Genomic DNA, 11,052 nt, shown 5'->3' with positions numbered 1-11,052 from the left:
TTCCCTTTCTGTTTCTTTTCTTCCTTCCTTCCCTTTCCTCTCCCCTCTAATAAATTTCCTTCCTTTCCTTCCTCTGTTTCCTTCCTTCCTTCTTTTCCCTTTCCCCTCTAATATTTCCTTCCCTTTCTGTTTCCTTCCTTCCTTCCCTCTCTTTCCTCTCCCCTCTAATAAATTTCCTCTCTTTCCTCCCCTCCCTTCCCCTCAGTAACAAGTATTTTCCCACGGTGGTCGGTTTTTTCCCCTCTCTATTAATTACGAAGAGGATTTATTTCCCCGTGTGATGCTGCTGCTAATCCTTCCTTCCCACAAGCATTCGGGCAAGGGAGGGATTGGGGAAGGGAGGGAGGGGGGAGTGAGGGGGGATTGGGAAAGGGAAGGGAGATGGGGTACTTGATTCTTCCTTTCTCCCCACCCTCCCTCCCTCCCTTTCTCTTCCTCCCTTCTTCTATTCCTCTTTTCTCTTTTCCTCTTTCGTCTATTTTTGTGTCTGCTTGTTTCGTGTCTTGATTTCCTTTTTCCTCTTTTCCAGTTTTTCTTTTCTTCCTTTTCTTTCTTATTCCTTCCTGCTTGTTCTCGTTGATTCATTCTCTCTCTCTCTCTCTCTCTCTCTCTCTCTCTCTCTCTCTCTCTCTCTCTCTCTCTCTCTCTCTCTCTCTCTCTCCCACGAACGTAAATAAAGAAAGAATAAACAATAAGATGATAAGACGAAAACACTTGAAGAAGAGAAAGAAGAAGAGGAGGAGGAGGAGGAGGAGGAGGAGGGATAATAGGGTTAGGAGGAAGAAATTAAGGAAGAAAAGAAAGAATAAAAAGTGGAAAAAGAAGAGGAGGAGGAGGAGGAGGACGAAGACAAGGAGAATGAGGGAGAGGAGAAGAATGTACAAGAGGAAGAAGAGGAAGAGGATAAAGAGGAAGAGAACAAAGGAAGAAAAAATGGTAAGTAGTAGAAATAATAGGAGGAGGAGGAGGAGAAAGGAGGTATAGGAAGAGGAGGAAGAGGAGGAGAAAGGAAGAAAATAAGTGAATAGCAGTAAGAGGAAGAGAAATAGGTAGAAGAGGAGGAAGAGGAAGAGAAAGGGAGAAAATAAATGATAGAAGAAAAGGAGGAGGAGAAGGAGGATAAAGAGGAAGAAGATAAAGGAAGAAAGAAATTATTAGTGGTAGAAGTAACAGAAAATAGATGAAGTAAGAGTGTAGCGGCAGCCTAGGCCGCTACAGCGAAAACCAAACATTTCTGTTTGTGTGTTTTCGAGGCAGCATACGTTGTAGCTGGTACAACGCCGTTTGGGTCCGCTAAGGCCGCCTTGTAGGTTAAAAGACACTACTAATAACCAGTGATGACTCCATTGAGGAAGCAGTTTATTTTCGAGTATATAAAGGACTTTAATATCCTGGATGGATATTTACAATGGTTGATATGCAGAAATATATACAATGTTAATGATATGATGTTAATATGTATGTTAGTGAGTTTGTTATAATGTTAGCTATGATATATGTGTATGTGTTTGGATGTAGTGACTTGGGTAAGATGAAATACAGAAAGTGAGGAATGGTATGTGTGGATATGAAGGCAGACTGAAGAAAAGGTTCAGGAAGAGGAGAGGCTTAAGAGAAAACGGAGAGATTTAGAGGGTCACTACATAACTCCCCCCCTAGTGACGAGGTAGGAGGAACGTTATATGTTTCGTGTGACACTGGACATTGTTTTGGGGCACTGGAGTAAGAGACACTGACACAGTGTTGGTTGGTGGAGGATCTGGACGCAGAAGGTACGCTGGCTTGACCCGGTCGATGGCGATGACGTCGGACTTGCCGTGGCGGTCAATTGTTATGTTCTTGCGCGTCCTCTTGATGACGGTGAAGGGGCCATCGTATGGTTGCTGCAGAGGCTTCTTTGTGGCGTCCACTCGCACGAACACGTGTGTGCAGGTGTCGAGGTCCTGGCTCACGAACGTTTTGGATGGTGATGTACGTGGCGGCACTGGCTGGAGTCTCTGCATTGCGTTCTTGAGGGTCCTGGCGTAGTCCTGTATGTCGCAGGGAGGGCCAGGAGTGGGCGAGAGAATCTCTCCTGGGAGGCGGAGAGTGGTGCCGTACAGGAGCTCTGCAGAGGAGTGGCCAAAGTCTTCCTTGAGGGACGTCCGTATGCCGAGGAGGGCTAGGGGCAGAGTCGTAGTCCAGTCGCTGCGGTCCTTGACTGTCGCTGCCAGCGAGGCCTTGAGTTGGCGGTGGAAGCGTTCGACAAGGCCATTTGACTGAGGATGGTAGCTGGCGGTTCTGATCCGCTTAACTCCCAGTATGGACATGACCTTGTCCCACAGGTTCGACTCGAACTGGCTTCCACGGTCGGATGTGAGGCTGAGAGGCGTACCAAAGCGCGACACCCAGGTGTTGACGAAGGCTCTGGCGATGGTGTCCGTCGTTATGTCTTCGACCGGGACAGCTTCGGGCCAGCGTGTGAACCTGTCAACGCAGGTGAGGAGGTACTTGTAGCCGTTGGAGTGTGGGAGTGGGCCAACGAGGTCGACGTGGACGTGTTCAAGTCTAGAGGATCGGGGCGTGAACGCTGCTGGAGGCGAGACGGTGTGGCGCGTCACCTTGGAAGCCTGGCACTGGACGCAGGTGCGGGTCCAGTCTCTGACGTCCTTGTTGATCCCCGTCCATATGAAGCGCGAGGACATCATCCGTTGTGACGCTCGGATCCCGGGGTGAGAGAGGTCGTGCAACTGGCGGAAGAGTGGGTACCTGTGGTTCTGCGGCAGGTAGGGCCGGATGGTGGCGGTAGACGCGTCAGCGTACAGGTGCACGTTGGTCCCGGGGAACTCGACTCGCCTCATCGACAAAGCGGGGTTATCCTTCAATTGCTGCAGCTCGGCGTCGTCGACTTGGTCTGCAGCAATGGCGGCATAGTCGATGAGGGAGGAGGATGTTGCAGAGATGTTACGGGAGAGAGCGTCAGCGGGGATGTTGTCTTCGCCTTTGACGTACCGGATGTCTGTCGTGAACTGAGAGATGAAGTCGATGTGGCGCAGCTGCCTGGGAGAGTAGGTGGACTTGTTGTTGATGAAGGTTGTGGCAAGAGGCTTGTGGTCGGTGTATATGTGAAATTCCCGGCCTTCGACGAAGTATCTGAAGCGCTTGACAGCCTTGTAGATGGCGAGAAGTTCTCTGTCGAAGGCGCTGTACTTCTTCTCGGCGTTGTTGAGTTTCTGTGAGAAGAATGCAATGGGTCTCGAGGCTCCGTTTACGTGCTGTTGCAAGACTCCACCAACGCCGGTGTCTGAGGCATCCGTGGAGATTGAAGTGGTGGCGTCTGGAGTAGGGAAGCTGAGTGTGGTAACAGCCTTCAGTGCCTCCTTGGCTTTGGGAAAGGCGTCGTCAGCTTCGGGAGTCCAGGCGAGTGTGACGGACTGGCCTCTCTTGCAGGGCTTGATCATGGAGTAGAGTGGCTGGAAGATGAGCGCGCAGTGTGGAATGAAGCGGTTGTAGTAATTGATCATCCCGAGGAACTGCTTGAGCTGGCGCTGAGTTGTCGGCTTCGGGAACTGTTGAATGGCGTCGCAGCGGGAAGAGATGGGAGTGATGCCTGAAGGAGAGACGGTGTGGCCGAGGAAGTCGACGGAGGTAACACCAAACTCTGACTTGTCAACGCTTATCTGGATGCCGTAGTCCTGGAGACGGGTGAAAACTTGCTCTAAATGTTGGCAGTGTGTGTCAGCGTCAGGACTGGCGATGAGGACGTCATCGATGTAGGCGAAGCAGAAAGTCAGTCCTCGCAGCACTTCGTCCATAAACCTCTGGAAGGTTTGGGCAGAGTTCTTGAGTCCAAAGGGCATCCGTACGTACTCGTACAAGCCGAAAGGTGTAACGATGGCTGTCTTCGGGATGTCCGCTGGGTTGACTGGGATCTGGTGGAAGGCTTTGATGAGGTCGATCCTGGAGAAGATGGTGGAGCCAGCAAGCTGTGAGGAGAACTCCTGAATATTCGGCACCGGATAGCGATCCATGACGGTGCGCGAGTTGAGGGCTCTGTAGTCGCCGCATGGTCGTATGTCACCGTTCTTCTTGGGCACGACGTGGAGGGCAGACGACCAGTTGCTTGAGCTGGGGCGGATAACACCTTGGCGCATCAGCGACTCGAACTCGGCCTTGGCTTGTTGGTAGCGTTCTGGAGCTAAGCGGCGAGCCTTGGCGTATGCTGGTGGTCCGGTCGTCTCGATGTGGTGCGTGACGTGGTGCTTCACAGGCTTGTTCGCTGTGTGTGGCTGTGTCAGCGTCGGGAAAGACTTGAGGAGAGACGCGAACCGGTTGCCTGCGCCGATGGTGGAGATGTGGGTGCTTTCGCCTGCTGCTGCTCTGGTCCTGGTTGAGATGGATGTCAGTGGATCCAGGAGCTTGCGACTCTTGAGGTCGATTAGGAGATTGTAGTGAGACAGGAAATCGGCGCCCAGGATAGGTTGTGAAACTGTTGCCACGTAGAAGGTCCACTCGAACGACCTGCGAAGGTTGAGGTTGAGCTGGAGCGTCTGTTTCTTGAAAACAGGGATCCCTGTGCCGTTAGCAGCGTAGAGGCGAGCGATGGTTGGTAAGGACCTCTGGCTTGGTGTGGCGGGGAGGACGCTGACTTCGGCTCCAGTGTCGATGAGGAAGTTGGTGCGGGAGAGTGGGTCGAAGATGTGGAACAGCATCGAGGTGTGTTGGCGGACGCTGTGAGCTGTTAGTCCACGCCGGGGCTGTTGTGACGAACCCTGGAAGCCGCAGGGAGATGTGCACTGCCTGGCATCCTTGCCGAACCTCCTGTGGTAGTAGCAGACGCCGGAGCTATGTGAGGGTTACTACTGGAGGTGGAGTGGCGGCAGGGTGACGAGGAGTGGTGCGGTGACGAGGAGTGGCTGTGTGGTGACGAGGAGTGGCTGCGTTGGCTCCTGATGTCCCCCCTGAGCGTGTTGACCTCTGATCGTAGCTTAGTGATAAGAGCCGTGAGCTGGTGGATCAGACTGTCGCTGGTGACGGTGGGGGCATGGAGGCTGGCCACGCCCTGCGCAGCGTCGTCGTCAGACACCGTGGAGGGGCACGTTAGGGCAGGGTTGGTGTCGGTTGTGGAGGCCATGACCGCGTGTAGAGGCGCTGGCAGTGTAGCCAGGGGCCGCGGCGGCTGGAGGCCGAGAGTCGCGTCAGGCATCCCGGAGGTGTAACGGAGCACAGCACTAAGCGGTAAACTACGTCGGGGAAGCACTGACTACCGACGGGGAGCACTGCCGGGAGGGGCGTCACTACACACACACTCACTCACTTATGGCTTGTTACATGCCATGGGTGTCACTGCACAATCACGCACTCGCTCGCTGTTTGAAACAGGGATGGTGGGTAGGGGCGGAACGGCACTAGTGTTGTTGTCGGGGCGTCACTGCACATGCATGCACACATGGCACGTCACTGAGCACTGCTGGGTGTAGGGGCAACGCTGCACTCGATGTCCGCGGAGCAGGTAGAGGCGTTGATGGTAGTCGGGGGCCACTACGGCGGGAGTGCCGCCTCAGGAACACCAACGGTAGTGTCGATGCTGCGGGAGTAGAAAGGCGCCGACGGGGGAAGCCGGAGACCGCAACGGCAGAAGGCTGGTGTGCTGGCTGGCGAAGGAGGGAGACAGCCGTGGGAGGTGTGTGTGGCGGGTAGAGGCCGATGCACGGAGGTGAGTTACCCGTAGGAGCGGGTGGCTGGGCTGGGTGGGGCGAGGTACAGCGGGGTGAGGGAGCCGTAGGGGCGGCGTCGGAATGGCTGGCTGGGCTGGGCAGGGAGTGTTGAGGTACCACGGCGAGTAAGGCGACACATGCGTGGGGGGTGGGCTGCCGGCTGAATCCTTGAGGGAGGCCGAGGCGAGGTGGCGCGGGCGAGGGCAGGAACTGGCCGGCGGCAGGAGAGGTCACGTTGGGAGGGCCGGAGGCGGAGCGCGACCTGCTGCGGGCCGGTGGATCCTCCGGGGGCGGTAGCTTGGGCCGCGACGGAGCGGACGAAGCATGGCCAGCAGCGACAGCAGCAAATACCCGAGGTGTACCTCGTAATTCAGGTCCGGAGGTCACCAATTGTAGCGGCAGCCTAGGCCGCTACAGCGAAAACCAAACATTTCTGTTTGTGTGTTTTCGAGGCAGCATACGTTGTAGCTGGTACAACGCCGTTTGGGTCCGCTAAGGCCGCCTTGTAGGTTAAAAGACACTACTAATAACCAGTGATGACTCCATTGAGGAAGCAGTTTATTTTCGAGTATATAAAGGACTTTAATATCCTGGATGGATATTTACAATGGTTGATATGCAGAAATATATACAATGTTAATGATATGATGTTAATATGTATGTTAGTGAGTTTGTTATAATGTTAGCTATGATATATGTGTATGTGTTTGGATGTAGTGACTTGGGTAAGATGAAATACAGAAAGTGAGGAATGGTATGTGTGGATATGAAGGCAGACTGAAGAAAAGGTTCAGGAAGAGGAGAGGCTTAAGAGAAAACGGAGAGATTTAGAGGGTCACTACAAGAGGAGGAGGAGGAGGAGGAGGAGGAACAGGAGGAGAGTGAGGAGGAGTAAGAGGAGGAGAAAGAGGAACAAGAGGAGGAAGAGGAGAACTAGTAAGAGGAGAATGAGGAGGAAGAGGAGAATGAGGAGGAGAAAGAGGAACAAAGGAGGAAGAGGAGGAGGAGAAAGAGGAAGAGAAAGGACTTTAATGCCATCCTCCTTAAAGTTGTACTAAAATTATACGGCCTCACTAACTCCTCCAATTGACTTCATTAAAGGAACCGACTAATTCTTCCTCTACTTTCCTTTGTCTTCTCTTCCTCTTCTTTTCTTCACGATTTTCTTATTCTTGGATTTTTCTTCTATAATTTTTTCCGGATGAGTTTTCTTCAGTTTTCATCGTTATTTTTCTTTTTGTGAAGTTATGATTTTTTTTTGTTTTTTCGTTATTCAGTTTTTTTTCCTTCTAATTTTGTCTTCTTTTTCTTTCTTCTCATCCTATCTATTTCTTTCTGGTTTAGTTTGATTTTTTTATGAGTTTTTTTTTCTTTCCTCTTTATATATTTTCATGCTTTTTTATTTCCCAAGGTTGTTTTGTTGACGAATTTACTTTCCTGTCTATATTTATTTTCCTCTTTATTTCTGGTTCTGTGTCTGAGATTTCCATATTAGGCAAAAAATCATGTTTAAGAAAGTTACTAAGTATGATTTTTCTTGTTTTGTTTTTGTGTATTCTCTCCCTTTCTCCACACTTTCCCTCCTCTTCCTTTCTTCCTTTCTTCCCTCCATCTACTACCGCTCTTCTTCCTTCCTCAGTTCCTCTCTTTCATTAATTTTTTTTATATCACTATTAAATTTCCGTCTATTCTTTCTCTCTGTCTTTCTTCCTTCCCTTCCTTTCCCTTCCCTTCCCTTTCCTTTCCTTTCCTTTCCTTTCCTGTCCTGTCCTTTCCTTTCCTTTCCTTTCCTTCCCTTCCTTTCTCTTCCCTTCCTTTCTCTTCCCTTCCTACCCTTCCTCCCTTCCTTCCTTTCTGCCTTCCTGCCTTCGTACCTTCCTTCCTTCCTTCCTTTCCACCTTTCCTCCTTCTTTTCTTCCTTCCTTCCTTAGTCTTTCCCCGCTCAATTCCCTCTTCTTTCACTCTTTATTTCCTGACCCATAAAAAAATAATTGATAAAAGAATTTCCACAACGAAGGGAAGAGAAAACTGAACGCTAGAAATAAAACATCAGATATATTTTCAATTTGCAGAGTGCCTTCAGGTAAATTGGGAACCGTCAGGATAATGAATTAATTGCCCCAGGTAAGGAGGGAAGGAAAGGTAGGGACAAGGATGAGGAGGAGGAGGAGGAGGAGGCGGAACACAAAGGAAGAACAAACAACATAGAGGAGGAGGAGGAGGAGGGAAATGGATAAAAAGGAGGGTAAAGGAGAGACGGAGAGCAGGGAACAAAAGAGAGAAAGGAGAGACAAATAAAAATAGGAGAAAAAGAAAATGAAAAAAGAAAAACAAAACAAAAACAAAGGAGTAGAAGAAAAGAATAAGAGAAGGTGAATCAACAGAGACAATAAAGAAGAAAGAAAGGAAGAAAATCTGGAAAAAATAAGGAAAAAGGAAGACATTATTAATAGGAAAATGATCGATGAAACAATAATAAAAAAAAGGGAATAGAAGGAAAAGCAAAAACTGGGGTAAGAAAAAAGAGAAAAACAGAAGATTACATAAACAAAAAAAAAGGAAATTAGAAAAAAAGAAAGGAAGGAAAAAAGTATGAAGAACAAATCAAGATGAAAAAAAAGAAAAAAAAAGAAGACAGTAGAAGAGAAGAGGTAAACAAAAAAGGAGATTAAGAAAAGAAAAGGAAGGAAAGAATCTGAAGAAAGAAATCGACTGGGAATGAAAACGAAAAAAAAAAAAAAGACAATAGGAGAGAGTGACTGGCTCTCAATGTGTAGAGGTGGGTCAACATTTTCCTTCACGCCTTTCTTTCTTTCCTTCTTTTCTTTTTTTCCCTTTTTCTTTTCCTCCGGTGTTCCAGACTTCTGATTTCTCTCTCATTATTTTCCCATCTGTCAATTTCTTCCTCTCTCTTCCTGTCATCATCATTCACTCCTTCCCTCCCTTCCTTCCTCTCTCTCTCTCTCTCTCTCTCTCTCTCTCTCTCTCTCCTCTTCCATCACCACTATCCCTGTCATATATATATTTTTAATTGCATATTTTGAATCTGAATACACAGCCTCGAGGTTATTCTTTTCCTATAGTAATAATAATAATAATAATAATAATAATAATAATAATAATAATAATAAAGGAAATAAATCATCTTGAAACTCCTGTGAAAATTACTTTGAGTGTGTTTCTTTGTTTTCTTAATTACTGTAGAAAAGGAAAGAAGAGAAGGAGGAGGAGGAGGAGGAGGAGGAGGAGGAAGACAGAGAGCAGTGCATACAATTAGACATTCATTAGCATATTGCATAAACACACACACACACACACACACACACACACACACACACACACACACACACACACACACTAGAGAGATGACAGAAAGAAAAAGAAGAAAGAAAAGAGAGAAAAAGGGAGGAGGAATGAAGGGAGGAAGTAGAAGGGAGGAAGAAGAGAGATTAAGGAAGGGAAGAGAAAGGATGAAGACAACTAGAAAGAGGGAAAGGAAAAGGGAATAAAGAGAGGGAGAAAGAGAGAAGACAATAAGGAGAAAAAGTGAAGAAAAGGGGAAATGTAAATAAGGAAGAGATAGAAAATGAAAGGAAAAGAAGAGGTTGAAGAAAGTGCACAAAAAAGAAAGAAAGGAGAGAAAATAAGGATGGGTAAGGAGAGGAAGGAAGAAAAGGGAGAGAAAGAGAATGTGGATCAAAGGAGAGGGAAAGGGAAGAAAATATATACAGACAGAGAGAAATGATTAAATAGATATGAAGGGAAGAGGGAGAGAACTGGAGGGAAGAGGGAAGGAAGTGGAAGGGAAATGGAGGAAAGTAGAAGGGAGTGAAGAGAAGAGGAAGAAAAGTGGAGGAAAGAATAGGAAAGTGAAGGGAAGAGGAACGATATGGAGGGAAGTGGAGGGAAGAGGGAGAAAAGTGGAGGGAAGTGGAGGGAAGAGGGAGAAAAGTGGAGGGAAGAGGGAGGGAAGTGGAGTAGTTTTTAACGCCACAAACCACCATAAAAAGTTTACGAGGTGACAAGAGGAGGAGGAGGAGGAGGAGGAGGAGGAGGAAGGCAGCCATGTTTGTTTTGATATTCTTTCAAGTATTAAGTATCTTCATCAATTTATTATTATTATTATTATTATTATTATTATTATTATTATTATTATTATTATTATTATTGTTGTTGTTGTTTTTTACTTCTTAGAAAATAATACTGATCTTTTTTTGTTTGTGTTTCTTCTCTTTTTTTCTTTTCCACCTTCTTTTATTCCTCTCTTTTCCATTTCCTCTTTTCTTAATGTTTTCTTCTTTTCCTTCCTTTTTTATTTTTCTTCCTTGACTCCTTCTTTACCCTCAAGTTTCCTCTCATTCCCTTCTTCCTTCTACTACTCTCCTCCTCCACCTCCTCCTCCTCCTCCTCCTCCTCCTCCTCCTCCTCCTCTTCCTCTTCCTCTTCCTCCTCCTCCTCCTCTTCTTCTTTTTTCCTCCTAACCAAAATCTTATCCTTCAGTCGTTAATTGAGGAGGAACATTAAGGGAGAAAGGGAGGGAGACGAGGAAAGGGAGGGAGGGAGGGAGAGAGAGAACCCATACAGAGTGACCACCATTAGGAAAGCATTGATAAAATACCTCCATTTTCTCCCTTTTCTCTCCCTTCTTCCTTTTTTTCTCTCCCTTCCTCTCCTCCTTTCTCCCTTCCCTTACTTTTTTTTTACTTTTACTTCATTTCCTTATTTTCTCTCCTTTCCCTTCCTTCTTTATCTCCCTTTCTCATCCTTCTTTATCTCCCTTTCCTTCTTTTTTCTTTCATTTCCTTCTTTCTCTTTCATTCTTTCTTTTCTTTTCTCCTTTCCTTCTTTCTCACCCTTCCCTTCTCTTCTTTCTTTCTGTCCCTTCCCTTCCTTCCTTTTTTCCTTCCTTCCTCCCTTCCTTCCTTTTCCCTTCCTTCTTTCCTTTCTCCTTTCCTTCCTTTCTTTCTTCCTTCCTCCCTTCCTTCCTTTTCCCTTCCTTCTTTCCCCCTCCTCTTCCCTTCCCTTCCTCCCTCCTTCCCTCCCTCCCTTCCCTCCTCCCTCCCTCCCTCCCTTCCCTCCAGTACATTTCGCTCGTTTTCTTTTTCTTTTTTTCTGTTTGTTTATTTTGCTACACCATATAAAAATATACATAGTTTTTTTTCTGTTGGAGAGTAGTAGTAGTAGTAGTAGTAGTAGTAGTAGTAGTAGTAGTAGTAGTTGTAGTAGTAGTAGAAGTATCAGTGGTAGTAAAATAATAATAATAATAATAATAATGATAATAATAATAATAATAATAATAGTTCCTTTGTACTACATAAGAGGAATGAAGTGGAGGAGGAGGAGAAGGAAGAGGAGG

General features: G+C 47.2%; 1 protein-coding gene across 1 annotated transcript in view; it reads right to left on the bottom strand.

The window, feature by feature from the left end:
* The window catches only part of LOC126985612 (meteorin-like protein), a 43,504-nt gene extending 37,669 nt beyond the window's left edge, over window positions 1-5,835 (bottom strand). Inside the window, exon 1 of the mRNA XM_050840767.1 lies at window positions 5,705-5,835. Within this exon, the coding sequence (XP_050696724.1) occupies window positions 5,705-5,835 (131 nt within the window). The remainder of the gene's footprint in view (window positions 1-5,704) is intronic.
* Between the last annotated feature and the right edge of the window lie 5,217 nt (window positions 5,836-11,052).

This window comes from Eriocheir sinensis, chromosome 60, assembly GCF_024679095.1.
Source record: "Eriocheir sinensis breed Jianghai 21 chromosome 60, ASM2467909v1, whole genome shotgun sequence".
Classification (NCBI taxonomy): Eukaryota; Metazoa; Arthropoda; class Malacostraca; order Decapoda; family Varunidae; genus Eriocheir; species Eriocheir sinensis.
The sequence above is the reverse complement of the archived record's forward strand: the minus strand, read 5'-3'. Positions and strand labels throughout refer to the sequence as shown.